Genomic DNA, 15,621 nt, shown 5'->3' with positions numbered 1-15,621 from the left:
TATTTTTATCTAAAAGGATAGAAAAGTATAACTTGATTTTATAAAACTGTATAGCGTATTCTTGCTCGTGTTTTGCTGTTGTTTTCTCACCAAAGGTTATGTCTCTTCCTGGAAGTTGGTCAATAAGAATCTGACTTTTGTCAGTAAAAGGGATATTACAAAAGATTAACAGGATGTGAAATAATATCGCCGATATAGAGGGAAAAATTATAAAATGATTACCAATTAAAACAATATTCCCAAGAATGCTTTGTTCTAAACATTTTGATTAGAGAAAGAAAAATGGATGTTAGATGTTAATGCATCGCACCAGGGGGCATGGCAAATATGCCAACAACAGCTCAAACAAAACTTTACTTAATTCTGATATTTTGATAAAAGATCTAAAAATATAACTTTCTTGTGTACAAATTGAGTTTGATATGTTAACTGGTATATGAACATATTTTTTTTACTGCATAACAGGAATGACCTATGTAAGAGGCTCCTGCACGTAGCATGTTTTTGAACAGCTGGTTCTGCTCACTGAGCACACTTGATGATGTAACATGAATAATAAATGGTAAATGGTCTGCACTTATATAACACCTTTTTAACCTTAGCAGTATTCAAAGCACTTTACACTGCATCTCATTCACACACACCAGTGATGGCAGACTTGCCATGCAAAAGACTTGCCTGCCATTGGGAGAAACTTGAGGTTCAGTGTCTTGTCCAAGAACACTTCGGCATGTTGAGTCTTGAGGGCCGGGAATCGAACCACCAACCCTGAGATTAGTGGACATCCCGCTCTACCACCTAAACCACAGCTGCCCATTAATAACATCCTTAAGTCATTTTAGCAGTAAATGTAACCACTATTTTTTACATTTATTTTGCCATGTCTGTTTTTTGTATACATGAATATGAATACTATTACAGTATTTAAACATTAGTAGGGGTGGTGCGGTGTATTGGTTTAAGATGAAACAAGCAATGTCTGTCCCTCTGGGATCATCAAATGGAATAGCAAAAATTTGTGTTCCATTACTTGAACAAACAGACAGTTCCAACCCAAACGCATGCCACTGGTTAAGCCAACTTTGAAGTGTTGGTCTGGTTGACATGCTCAAACAAACAGTCACAATTCTTACACTTTTTGTGGAAATCAACCTACAAAAAGCGTACCTTATAGTTCTCCATATCAGACAGAATATGCTGAAAGCTGCAAAATGTACTTCTTTAAGAAGCACAATCAAAAAGAGAAAAGACAGACCGTGAGTAGCATATACACTTTTAAAAATATCCATGAATAGACTCGGATGTCTGACATTTCTTTTGCAGCTGTCAGTCCTTCAAACTGCATCTTTCTCCTTTTGTGAGAGTATGCTGACAGCTGCCCTTTTTGAATGTTTAAAATGTTATATTCCTTTGCAGTGAAGTGTGCAACTAATATAGCTTTTACAGCGCACATTATTAGCTAGACTTTCTACACATCAAGAACATCTGTTCCAAGTGAGCAGATGCGAAAAGTATGATAAATGCATTACTGCCAGGTTTCTTACATGATTACCAACACACACTTAAGCCATACTGGAAAATATATGAATGTCATTACATTAGATAACCAATCAAACCTTATTTTATTTTATCTAGAAGTTAGTTCTGAAAAAAAAACTAAAATTATTGCTTAATATCTTTGCAGATGCCACATGGTTTGATATATTGTAATCTAATGCAATTACATTCATATATTTTTAAATCCGGCATTGTGTCCAAATACTTTTTGGGGCCACATATGTTACACTGAATTGGATGTTTCTTTGTTAATGATTGCTATATGAATCACAATCAAATTAATGGTTTGCTGTTTCATATATTTCCTGCACAGTTTGGAGATGGTCATCGCAGAGAACCCCTCAGCTTGATATTTCAGTTTCAAGATCTAGTTGATGACTCCCCGAAACACATTTGGAGAGTGAAATGACAGCAAATAGCTTTAATATTTAAAAATTAAACCAAATGGCTGCTTGATGATGATGTCCTCCAGGGGACCACAAGGACAAAGACGCTGCAGGGACTTTTCAGAGTCCACATTTTTTATTTATTTTTTATTTTTCAAAATGGCTATTGACTAATTGTTGAATAATTCTCTCTGTCCACTGCATAATAATTTAGAGATTATCAAGGTCCAGAGATATTAAAATAATTTTTGAAAATTACAGAAACTTCAGATAATACAAAATATACTGTGTATTTTCCAAAAACCATCTACCAGAAAATCTGTCTCACCTTGATCACGTTCATAGATTCAATGTATTGAATAACTCAGGAAAGTTTGCACAGACTTTAATGTGACCTTTAGTAAAATGCTTGGTACAATTAGTAATTGATTTTTCTCACCTTGCAGCATATTTCCTGTCTTTATCTCTAGTGCCTTAAAAACACCACAACAGATAAAAAAAAAAAAAAAAAAAAAAAAAGTAGAGACGCTGTTGGCTTTCTTGGTAATAGAGCTGGTGTTGAGGGACCAGGTGAGTTTCTCCACCAGGTGAACACCAAGGAATTTGGTGCTCTTTACGATCTCCACAGAGGAGCCATGGATTTTCAGCGGAGAGTGTTCACTATGTGCTCTCCTGAAATCAAAAACCATCTCTTTTGATTTGTCCACATTCAGAGACAGATGGTGGTATGGTTGGTATCGTTGGTATAGTGAATGACTCTTGCGCACCGGCTACCGTGAAATTGAGAGGAATAACTCCGCATTGACGTCTATATTCCACTGAGAATGCAATCTCTGATTGTGTGTGGCAACAGGTGTTTGCACATGCTTCATCTCTCTCTCTCTCTCTCTCTCTCTCACACACATCCATCCGTCTATCCCTCTTTATCCAATAACTTGTATATATATATATATATACACAAGTAGTTTTTAAAAATATTCACCTGCTGCACAAGCTATTAATCTCTATAATTTCAGACTGTTATAGAATTTTAATAGAGGGCACCAGTACCGGTAGTAAAAAACCTTTTATGGAATTAAATCTGTTTGTTTTCGACAGAGATTGATTTCCAGCAATAATGTTTAAATGCCTATTCCTAACGAGCCATTCACACCTGGAGCGAACATTCACGCACCAACAAAGTGAAGGTTTTTTACATTGAGTGTGTCGATTTGTTTTTCTTTGCCCACCGATGAAATGCCCAAACAAATACAATTTGAGCTGTTTTAACCAGGGTGCAACCAGCTGAAGCAAAGTCTTGAATTTATCAACAGACATTCTGAAGTAATGATGAAAATTATCATGAAACGATTTAAACTCCTGTATCAGTCTCTACGGAATCCCATGTTCCTCTCTTCTCTCAAGAAAGGGGTAAACCTGAGGGACCTGGGTAGCTCAGTGGTAAAGACGCTGGCTACCACCCCTGGAGTTTGCTAGTTCGAGTCCCAGGGCGTGCCGGAATCCTGGTTGCTAGAGTCACATGGAGTAACCTCCATGTGGTCACTATAATATGGTTAGTTTTTTGTGGGACACATGGTGAATTGGGCATGGATGCCGTGGTGGATGGTGTAAAGCCTCCAAATGTGCTATTTCTCCATGGCAATGTGCTCAACAAGCCACATGATAAGATGCAGGGATTGACTGTTTTAGATGCGGAGGCAGCTGGGATTTGCATGGGGTTTGCATGTTCTCCCCATGTTGATGTGGGTTTGCTCTGGTTTCCCCCACAGTCCAAAAAGACAAAAGTTAACTGGATACCCCAAATTGACCATAGGCCTGCAGCCGAATCACAGCAGTGCTCATGTAGGGCCAGATAGCACTCTTGTTTGTGTGATACTGCTTAATTATCAATGCTATATAATATGCATTTGATGTGTATTATAGTTATATTTTTAATAGTTTTATAAATACGATCATCATTTATGGTTTGATTATATATTTCAAAATACAGTAAGGTAACCACAGCTCTGCAACACTAAGTGTCTCCCTAAGATGATTCGCTGATGTTTTTCCTCTTTTGTAAGTCGCTTTGGATAAAAGCGTCTGCCAAATGAATAAATGTAAAATGTAAATGTAAACACTAAACTGCCACATTATTACTTCCTCTAGGTGTGTTCAATGAAAGTCCAGTGATCTGTACAGTGCTGCATAAGCAGAATTCAGACTGCTTTCATAAACTGAGAAACTGAGCCCTCTTTTTCAGTTAGTATAAAATTGGAGCTTTGCGGGTTTCGGGGCTTAGAGAATTAGGCTTGATCTCTGACATTATGACAGATGTGTTGGGTCTTGATGTCCAGGGCATTGGGCTCTGGATGATTAGCCCTGCTGAATCACTCACCAAGAGAATTATTAGTCTGTCTTCATTTTATTCTTCTGAGAAAATACTTAATAATAGAAATATACACTCTTAGAAGAAAAGGTTCCATATAGAACCATAAAGGGTTCTATCGCTCGCTTAATATTTGGAACTCCTAAAATGTTCTTTGAGCCAGGTGAAAAGGTTGTATATAGAAACTTTTAGGGTTCATAAAATGCATCCATACATTTCTTTTTTGTTTCGTTTTTTACATTTATTTTTTTGTTTTATTAAGAACGTTTAATGGATATGCGAATTGAATAGTTCATATACTATAATAAGCTAAGATAATAAGTTGATTAATTAATTATTTATTTTAAAATATTAAATATGAAATAATTTAACATTAACTATGAGTTAACATTATAGCCTTAAGTAAGTACAAATAAATCAAAACAAATGACCTATGAAAACTACTTTCATATGTAACATAATGGATGTTTAATCTCTAATATAGAATAATAATAATAACAATAATAATTTAAAAATAATAATTATTATTATTATTATTGGAAGTTCTTTCATCATTCACATTCATGTTGTTCCAAACTTGCATGACTGACTTTCTTCAATGCAACACAAATAAGATGTCAGACAGAATGTTATCCTCAGTCACCATTTACTCTCACTGCATGATTTTTCCTCCATGTTTAAAAAGGAAACTGTGACTAAGACTGTCAGTCTCTAACATTCTGTCTAACATCTTTTGCTTTCCACAAAATACAGAAAGTCACACAGGTTTGGAACAAAATTAGGGTGAGGAAATGATGACATAACATGAATTTATGGCTGAACTATCTTTAAGGACGCTTGTCAGATTTGGATGAATCTGTAGAGTTGGGGTACTCGAGTCCCATTGGACTTGTCATGGACTTGGATGCATCTTTACTCGGAATCAAGTTTTTCGGACTTGGGATTTTTTCAGAGTCCGGCCGAGTCCGATGCAATGAAAGCAAACCAACAAACAAACAAAAAAACAAATGTAAGAGCAGTAGTGAAACTCAGCTTACTGCAGCACAACCGCTCGGCTCCGAAAAAAAAATCTGACTGACAGATGCATGTCCACTTCCCTTTATGCAAATTCTGTCTGCCAATTTCTCATTGGCCTTTTCTCAAATCCAGAGGTATGTGAGGCTCTCAAGAAAGACCCCTCATATCAATACAATCGACACAACGTCTCGTTCCCGCCATCAGGGAATGGAGGTTACAACAGTTAATGAACCAAATTATTGTTAGATATGGTGTATTAATGCAGATTTGATGCTGCTGGATTTTGACTTAAACGTAGAGCTTTAAATACAAGTTTACTTAACTGTTAGTTAACTGTATGCTTGTTACGGATTCTATTGTGATAAATTGCTATTTTAGCAAGTGGTGTGTGGGATCACATTACATTTAATGAGCTAAGCCAGTAAAAACTGTACATCGCTTTGTTTCAAAAAGTTTTATTTAAAAGTAGAATTCTTAAGCTTTCTTTAGACATATGTTTCATGTTTGTGTGATAAGTATTCGCAGAGTTTCAGTTCATTTTTGTGACGTGTTTCTGAAATATGCTCGTGAACACAGAGACTGCTGAAAGCTCACCCTTTTTATTTTCTTTATTTTACAAAAGCACAAGATTTTGTTGTTATTGTGAGTGTACGCAAATAAAAGTAGACCATTTATAGTCTCTAATGATGTCTTACACTTATCTGTATGCCCAAAAATGACAGAGTATTTTAAGTTGTTTCTGCTGTAATGATGAAAATATCCAGCAGGACGCACTGGCGTGTCCGTCGACTCCAGAGGGTTAACCAAGGCGCTTTCAACAGTCTTCCCAGTGAGTGCGTTATTGAGTGGGGAGAACTTGTTGGAAATCTTTGCAGGAATGGGAGAGTGGTGTCACTTTACTCTTCGTGTATGCCACCTAAACATTACCAAATCGCCCTGCTGTGTGGGCTGTATCGCCAGAACCGAAATGTGTATGTTGCTCACTTTAATACCCGCACCCGAAACAAAAACAGACAGAATTAGGGTAAGGCATATACATATTCTGTATAAATGGAGTGTGCATGAAGGCCATCATTTTTTTTAATTTCACATGTTATTATTCAGAAAGTTGTGAAAGTTAGTGTTGGCGTTTTGGGTGGTTTTAGTGCATTGTTATTTAGTTGTTAGGGTGTTTGGCTGGTTTAACTGTATTTCTATGCAGCTGTAAGTTATTTGGGGTGATCTTAGTGCATTGCTCTTTAGTTGCTATGTTTTTTTAGGTGGTTTCAGCAAATTGCTATGCAGTTGCTAGGGTGTTCAGGGTGTTTATTTTACATTACTATACAGTTGTTTAGGTGTTATTGGTGGTTTTAGTGCATTGCTATGCAGTTGCTTTGGTGCTCTTGGTGATCACTGCTCCTAAGTCTCTATAATATTCTGGTCCCTAAAAATGGCTAGGGTCTATCGTGGTAGATTTCTTCAAAACAGCAATCGAAGTGCAGTCCAGTCAAAGATTTCTGGAGACACAAAGTTTCAAAAAAAGATTCCAAAATCTTTTATTCGTATCACCCGGCCAGGGGAGAAGCTCCTGTGGCTTCTGCCCTTCTTAATTCATGACAGGCTTATATAGGATGCACTTATGTATAGTTCCTTTGTTTGATACATGTGATTTTCTCCTTCCATGTGATATCAGCAAAATATAATTTAGGATGCATTTGAATACATTCTATGTTACTCCAAGTTTGTCATGTGATCTGACCCTTAACAGTATGAACAATAAAATATTGTCTTCTACCTGAAAACCAGACTGGTCATCCATTTTAACTCATAAGCACAACACAGGGCTGCTCCAACACTGCATTGTCTAGCTTAAAGTATTTTATACATAAACAATAATGTTCTAATATACCTAACAATAGTGGGCTAAAGCATATAACTGTTAATCAGAAGGTCGCTGGTTCGTTTCCCACAGCCACCACTATTGTGTCCTTGAGCAAGGCACTTAACTCCAGGTTGCTCTGGGGGGATTGTCCCTGTAATATGTGCACTGTAAGTCGCTTTGGATACAAGCGTCTGCCAAATGCATAAATGAAATGAATTCATATAGTTACATACTAAATGATTCAATAAAAATAACCATAGGTCCCTTTTTCAGTGCAAGTCTATGGGATTGTTTTGCCTGTTTTATTATCCACCAGGCAAAAAAGGTGTTTGATAGTGTAGAAAAGTAATGCCATACCTCTCTCCTCAAAAATCGGCACAATTTTAGGTATTTTTCTATTATGGTTCATTGGTAGCATGGATTACTGCTAAGTGTATGTTCTTGTTTTGGTGTTGCAGCCCTTAAGCCAGGAGTGTCCATCGGAGTAGTCGGAGGGCTGCATATGGCCCGCGGGACGGACTTTGGACACTCCTGCCTAAAGCAAACCCTTGCGTGATTGAAATACTGCATTCTTCATGGCTTGGGGATGGTTATGATGGAGCAACACCATGAAAATTTGACCAAAAGAAAAAACAACACTTTCTATAATTGTTTCCCACTTTATCTCTTTTCACAGACACACTACAGTGATGGAGAGTTCATTATAAGACAAGGTGCCAGAGGGGACACGTTCTTCATCATTAGCAAAGGAAAGGTAAGATCTTTTCAGCTACTGTTACAAGAATATCACAGAGGTTTTAGCACTCATGAATGCCAGCCCCCTTGCACTATTCTTAATCTAAATGCATCTAAAGTAGAGTTAGGTGATATAGCGAATTTTCACAATATATACGTAATGAGTTTACTGTTGAAAGACCAGGGGTTGACCAAAAAATGAAAATGATCTCATCATTTACTTACCCTCATGCACACAAACACATAAAGACATCAAGTTCAAGGAAGTGTAATCGAGCTTGAAATTATGATCCTGCCTAGTTGTTACGATCCCGTGTTGTCCGTCCCGTGTTCTCCGTTTTCACTTATCACGTTCCGTGTCACGATCCCTTGTTGTCTGTACCGTGTTTTCTGTTTCACCCGTCACTAGTCACGTCCATGTCACGCTCCCTGGTTGTCCGCTCCGTGTTTTCTGTCTCACCGCTCACGCTTCCTGTCATGTCTTCCTTGTTGTCTGCCTGTGTTTTACTGTCTCTGTGAAAAAACTACACTTCCCTTCTTCCCGTCTTTTCCAGCCCCGTCACTGTGTTATTGTCCGCACCTGTCCGTCATTTTGTCATTACCGTGTCTCGTTATTTAAACCCCGCTGTTTTCCTTTTGTCGTGCGTTGACGTTTCTCGTTTGTTCTCATGTTCGCTCATGCTTATGTGGATGTTCGTTCGTTGTTGCCTTGCCCTCCGTGGATGTTTTCTCAACCCTCGTACCCCTTTGGATGTCTTTCATGTTTTAGTTTAATTTTCCCGTTGTGGACTTTCATTTGTTCCTGTGTTTGTTTTAGTTGTCTTTATAAATAAAACTGCGTTTGGATCCGACCCACCTGTCTGCCTGCTCCTGCCTCCCACACTAACGTTACAGAAAACATCCACGGAGGGCAAGGCAACAACGAACGAACATCCACATAAGCATGAGCGAACATGAGAACAAACGAGAAACGTCAACGCACAACAAAGGGAAGGGAAAACAGCGGGGTTTAAATAACGAGACACAGTAATGACAAAATGACGGACAGTTGCGGACAATAACACAGTGACGGGTTGATTTCAGAGAATTTATTGTCATAAAAAGATTCCATTCGAGCATCCACCCCCAGACATCGTAGATCCATCGGCACTGAAGTGGTTAAATTCTCTGAAATCAATCCGCATCTGTTGTCGCGTAGTTCTGATAGTGACGGTATTTAACATTTTTGCAATTTGCTCTTCTCTACAGTTCTTTCCTGAGGTCAATGTATACAGTTAAGTGAAGGTCATTGACGTCTTCTGGTGGTTGAAGCAGTGATTTACTGATTACATGAGATACAAATTATTCAGCCAATGGCATTGTGTCTTTCAACATCCCATCTGATGTTAACTCGTGTTTTCTGTGATGTCATTTTTTAGTAAAGAGGAATGCTGCTCGGAGGAGAGACGCTATATTTAGTGCTCATGTGTGAATTGACACACTGCATTTAAGAGCAAAACATGTATAGTTTCAGGACAACATTGACATAATTTGAAAGCTGAGACTTTTTTTTTTCATCAAGACCAAAATTCTAGTTTTTTCAATAACGTCCAGTTGTGACTTAAGTCATTTTGATGGTGCGCATCACATATGTGTGTTCAAGCACCCCTTTCAGGCCCACATATATAGACAATTCCTTCCTAAAGAACATTCATTAGATTAGTTTCACGATCATGATATATACTGAATGAAAAATCAAGATTTACTACATTACTTAAGCTATATCGGCCAGCCCTAATCTCAAGGGACCTTTATTCCAAATGCACTCTTTTCTTCTATTAGCAATGACAGTTGTTGTTAGAGTATCATTAATGTGATAACTGCCAAACTATTGCAAATGTGGACAATAAATAATTGGCATAGCTAATGTAGGAGTAGGTCAAAAGGTTTTTAGCATTTAACGATTAATAATCTGTAATTGCAGGTGAACGTTACTCGGGAGGATCCACCCAATGGGACCCTGGTCTATCTGCGAGCATTGGCTAAAGGAAATTGGTTTGGAGAAAAAGCCCTTCAAGGGTAAGAAAGACAACTGTCTTGCACACCACTTACACAGAGCAACCACAGCTAGCCCCTGTCTGTCTTTCTGAAGTGACTGTTGACATCAATTATATGCTCGATGGATTGTTTGCTTCAGGGACATGCCTAATGGGCTGTTAATTGGGAAAAATCAAATGCGCCTCTGAACAAAGCATCTGTTTTGAAATGTGTTCAACTTGAAGCAGGACTGCTTTTCTGTGAATGAAAGGAGAAAGCATTTGAAGTCAATGTTCAAAACAAAAATATTTCAAAATCCAAAATGAATCCTATTTACTCTCTTATGCATTCCTGGTCTTATTTTGCATGATTCATCAGTACACATTATTTCAAAGAAATGCTTTTTTTCTTTGTAATCTTTCATTCAAATTTAATATCTTCACCTCTGAAACAAATTTCCTTTTCGGCTGACCTCACCAAAGCCTCTGATTTTTAAGCACTTCCTCTCCAACCACCTGGCTCCTTTACAGTATCAATTATTTAAGGATAAAATCATGTCCCACCCATTTTTTATTGTTTAATATCCTGTTTCACTCTACCCCCTTTCACACATACAGCCTTTTCCAGAAAATGTACTGCAATTTTCAGGTTAGAGGTCATGTGTGAACACAACCCTCAATAATGGTAAATCTGGCAATTTCCCTACATGATAAGCTGTATCATTAACTATAAATTTCCATATTGATGGTATATGTGAACAGAGCCATAAGATTACTGGTTTCAGTTTGACAAGGTCAGGACGTGCTGATGTAAGAAAGTTCTAAAAAAGATGATGTAATTACTCCACACAGTTAAACCAGTGATTTGGAAATATGTCAACAAACAGGTCATCCGAGCGGATAAAGAAATTTGCAGACAGCTTAAAGGAACAGTAAGCAATTCCGTTACGTACGATAAAATAACCTGCCTCTGCCTACTGATGCTATCTCCAGTATTTTACGATTAATTCATATAATTTATCGCAATAAATAATTGATCGATATTTGCTGAGAAACCCTCCAAATACATCTATGATATACAGTGCCTTGCGAAAGTATTCGGCCCTCTTGAACTTTTCGACCTTTTGTCACATTTCAGGCTTCAAACATAAAGATATAAAACGAATCGGTTACCTAACGTAACCTCGGTTGGGAACGAGTATTGCGTAAGCTAGCTTAGGCTATGGGAAAGATTCATCTTTTCTGAGATATTGAAGGCAAAAAATTATCCTTAATTTTGTATCCATTGTCAACGCAGTGCAGCAGCTGCATACCTTGACCGGGCTAGCTAGCGAGCTCATTGGTTGCTCTGCGGCAACTGCTGCAGCCTATAGACGAACGTCAGTGAACTCGCGTCCAATGACAGGCGCCCGCGCCTTCACTGTATCAAAGCCCGTCAGAATGGGCGTGGCTAGAGTGCATATAAGCGTAAGTTCGTAGGCTGGAACCCTGGTTCTCATTGAATGAAGCGAAAGTCGCTCGTGGCGCGAGCACGGCCGGCTACGCAATACTCGTTCCCTCATCTAGAGAGAACCGAGGTTACGTTAGGTAACCGATTCGTTCTCTTACGAGAGGTTCTCTCGTATTGCGTAAGCTACGGGAACCCATTGTCAACGCCGTGCGCGCCAAGCATCCACTGCATGAGCCCCGGGGTGGGGGGACCCGGGGAGCCCTTGTGAGTGGGGAATAATATTTGGCCGGCAAGAGTGCGGGCCAGTGTGTGTGTAATACATAAGCACATAGTGGGAAGGGAAAGACAGAGCGGCGGTGCCGGTCTGTGTGGAATGTGTCCCGTCAGTGCAGCTCACCAGGGGAGCTGTAGCGTATTAAACCACTAGTAGTTTTGCCTGCAGGGCGGGCACTTCCAGATTGTAAAATCTGACAAAGGTGGAGGGGGAAGCCCAGCCCGCTGCCACACATATGTCGTGAATGGAAATCCCGCTGGACCATGCCCACGAGGAGGCCATGCCTCTAGTGGAGTGAGCCCTAATGCCTAACGGGCATGGTAGGTCTTTTGACGCGTACGCGGCAGCAATAGCGTCCACTATCCATCTAGACAGTGTCTGTTTCGAGGCGGCGAAACCTTTGGTGCGCCCTCCGAACGAAACGAAAAGCTGCTCAGAGCATCTGAAAGAGGCGGAGTGCGTAGTATACAATCTCAGTGCTCTGACTGGGCAAAGGAGATTGGCGTCGCGTTCGCTATCAGATGCTGGCAGCGCCGATAGGGAAATGATTTGTGCTCTGAAAGGAGTACCGATCACCTTCGGGACATAGCTGTGTCTAGGCTTTAAAATGACCTTGGAGTCACTTGGTCCAAACTCAAGACACGCAGCATTGACAGACAGCGCGTGAAGGTCTCCCACACGTTTAACTGATGACAGGGCAGTTAGAAAAACGGTTTTGAGTGAAAGGTATTTCAAATCCACGGATTGAAGCGGTTCGAAAGGGGGGGCTTTCATAGCTTCGAGAACTACGGAAAGATCCCAGATAGGAACCGATGGGGGACGTTCATCCTTCTAGCTCCCCTGAGGAAGCGGATGACCAGCTCGTTTTTTCCCAGCGACTGGCCGTGCAGGGGATCAGCGAACGCCGCGACGGCCGCCACGTACACTTTGAGCGTGGATGGGGATCTGCCCTTATCCAGCAGCTCTTGTAAAAACACGAGCAGCGACGACACCCCACATGTCCATGGGTCCAGGTCTCTGTCGGTGCACCATTTTGAAAACACAGACCATTTGGACACATAGAGTCTTCTCGTGGAAGGTGCTCTAGCGTGTATGATAGTGTTTATTACTCCTTCTGGCAAAGCGTTGATAGTCGTTGATCACCCACGCGTGCAGCGCCCAGCGCTCTGGGTGGAGATGCCAGATCGTGCCGCGAGCTTGAGAGAGGAGATCTGCTCTCACTGGAATGGGCCACGGGGCTGTCAGTGACAGCTGCGTAAGCTCCGGGAACCATGTCTGATTCTCCCAGCGCGGGGCTATGAGGAGCACCGAGTGACGCGTTTCCCTGATCCTCTGCATTACCTGTGGCAATAGCGAGACGGGAGGGAAGGCGTAAAGCGGGCGGTTGGGCCAGTCCTGGGCCAGCGCGTCCTCGCTTTTCGAGAAAAATACTGGGCAGTGAGAGTTCTCTTCTGACGCAAACAGGTCTATCTCTGCTCTGCCGAATATGCTCCATAACTTCTGGACTGTTTGAGCGTGCAGGGACCATTACCCTGGGGAAATATTGTCTCTGGACAGTCTGTCTGGGCCATCGTTCAGGTGGCCTGGCACGTGTGTCGCCCTCAGCGAGCACAGGTGGCACTGGGACCAACTCAGTATGCGTTTTGTCAGATGGAAGAGGTTCCTGGATCTGACACCGCCCTGACGGTTTAGATAGGATACCACAGATCTGTTGTCCGAACGGACCAGGACATGGTGACCCTGGATGACCGGGAGGAAGCGCACGAGCGCGTACTCGACTGCTATAATTTCCAGACAATTTATGTGAAGGAGCTTTTCCTGAACTGACCATAGGCCAAAAACCGGAGAGCCCTCGCAGACCGCGCCCCAACCCGTGTTGGACGCGTCTGTCGAGATGACTTTTCGGCGAGATACAGCTCCCATCGTCACTCCCCGCTGATACCATTCGGCCACTGCCCAGGGCTGCAGAGCTGAGATACAGGTCTGAGTCACTCTGATCGGCTGGCGGCCCGTGGCCCAAGCCTGGCGAGACGCGCGGGTGTTTAGCCAATGCTGAAGTGGGCGCATGCACAGTAAACCCAGCTGAAGTACTGCTGCGGCTGAGGCCATGTAACCTAGCATTCTCTGAAATTTTTTCAGAGGCGTGAGGCTGTTCATCTGAAAGTACGCGGCTAGTCGCTGAACACGGCGCGCACGCTGTGTAGATAAGCGAGCCGTCATCGCCATGGAGTCTAGTTCTATTCCAAGGAAGGAAATTGCCTGACTGGGCTGTAGTGAGCTCTTGGTCCAATTGACTGCAAGACCCAAACTGTTCAGATGACTGAACTTGTGAGACAGAAGCTCCGTATGTGACTGTGCCAAAATCAGCCAATCGTCCAAATAGTTCAGAATTCGCAAGCCCTGACTCCGCAGGGGTGCGAGCGCCGCATCCATGCACTTCGTGAAAGTACGGGGTGCTAAAGACAGGCCGAACGGAAGGACGGTGTATTGCTAAACCTGGCCGTCGAAGGCGAATCTCAAGAATGGCCTGTGACAGGGATTTATCTGAATCTGAAAGTAGGCATCTTTCAGATCGAGAGAAATAAACCAGTCCCCCTGGCGCACATGCGTGAGGAGTTTCCTGATTGTAAGCATTTTGAACGGTCTTTTTGTGAGCACCTTGTTCAAAACCCTGAGATCTAATATTGGTCTGAGGCCGCCGTCTTTCTTGGTTTTACTCCACCACTGCAGTAGCCTGAGAGAAGGGGACTGACAGGGGGCGAAGCTTTGATGGTGGTCCAGCCGCGGCGGGACTGAGCCGTCGTTTCCTCAACAAAGCTAGGAGGACTTCGGTTGCTCAGGCTTCAGCGCAATCTTAGGCCGAGGCCTGCGGGGGGGCGGCAGTCTGCGGCGGCTGTCTGAACGCGTTCTAGGGCGGCCGCCCTGTCGACGCTGAGAAGTCTGGCTTTGCTGAGCTGGGCGCTGTGAAGAGGCTCGTGCAGGAGGCTGGTCACGTGGGCGGCCTGCAGAGGAGCTAGCGCGACTAGGCAGGAAGAGATTCATGGCTTGGGTGGCTTTCTGGACTTCCGAGAAACGGTCAACAATGCCACTCACCGCGGAACCGAAGAGACCGGACGGAGAGAGCGGCGCGTTGAGGAACGTGGAGTGTTCAGTTTCTCCCATGTCGGCTAGCGTTAGCCATAGGTGTCTCTCGGTCACAGTCAGCGTGGCCATGCACTTCCGTAGGGCTTGAGCTGCAGCTTTGGTGGCGTGAAGGGCGAGATCCATCGCGCTCCTTAGATCTGAAACAGCCTCTGGGTGCCTGCCTTTCTCATCCCACTCTCGAAGAAGGTCCGCTTGGAGGATCTGTAAAACGGCCATGGAATGCAGAGCAGATGCGGCTTGGCCGGCGGCATAGGCGCGGCCAACACAGGCAGAAGTAGTTCTGCAGGCCTTAGACGGGAAAACTGGCTTAGACCGCCATCTCGCGGAGGGCAGGCAAAGGTGTGCTGCTACAGAATCCTCGATTCTGGATGGAAGAGTAGCCCCTCTCGGTGGCGCCGTCCACCGAAGCGAAAGAGGTGGAGACATGGGATCGGTTCCTGGCCGAGAGAGGCGCGTTCCACGATTTAAAGAGCTCGGCGTGGAGTTCCGGCAGGAAGGGAGCGGCCCGGGCCGCGGGCGCCGCGCGGCGACGGCTCTGAAGAAAGCAGCCGTCGAGTCTGTTGGGAGCCTGCTCAGAGGGCGGTGACCACTTGAGCCCGAGGCGGTCGACGGCCTGTGTGAGGAGGCGCGTTAGTTCTTCTTCGACTCCGGCACGGGTCCTGCTGGATTCCTGGGCCGAGGAGGAGGCTTGGGAGCCTGACCACTCCTCGCTGTCCGAAGCCATGATGGAACAGCAGCCCTTATCCTCCGCCTCATCATCCAAGATGGCAACAGTGCGGCCGCTCGGTGGCAAATGCACGTCCCGGGGGGGGCG

General features: G+C 43.0%; 1 protein-coding gene across 1 annotated transcript in view; it reads left to right on the top strand.

Annotated features, from left to right (window-relative positions):
* Positions 1–15,621, top strand: part of LOC127627193 (cGMP-dependent protein kinase 1-like) — a 336,892-nt gene that overhangs the window by 220,486 nt on the left and 100,785 nt on the right. The window contains exons 6-7 of the mRNA XM_052103472.1: positions 7,866–7,943; positions 9,888–9,982. Coding sequence (XP_051959432.1) covers positions 7,866–7,943; positions 9,888–9,982 — 173 coding nt within the window. The remainder of the gene's footprint in view (positions 1–7,865; positions 7,944–9,887; positions 9,983–15,621) is intronic.

The sequence above is a fragment of the Xyrauchen texanus genome, chromosome 33, assembly GCF_025860055.1.
Source record: "Xyrauchen texanus isolate HMW12.3.18 chromosome 33, RBS_HiC_50CHRs, whole genome shotgun sequence".
Lineage (NCBI taxonomy): Eukaryota > Metazoa > Chordata > Actinopteri > Cypriniformes > Catostomidae > Xyrauchen > Xyrauchen texanus.
Note: the sequence above shows the minus strand (reverse complement) of the source record. Positions and strands in the feature narration are given on the sequence as shown.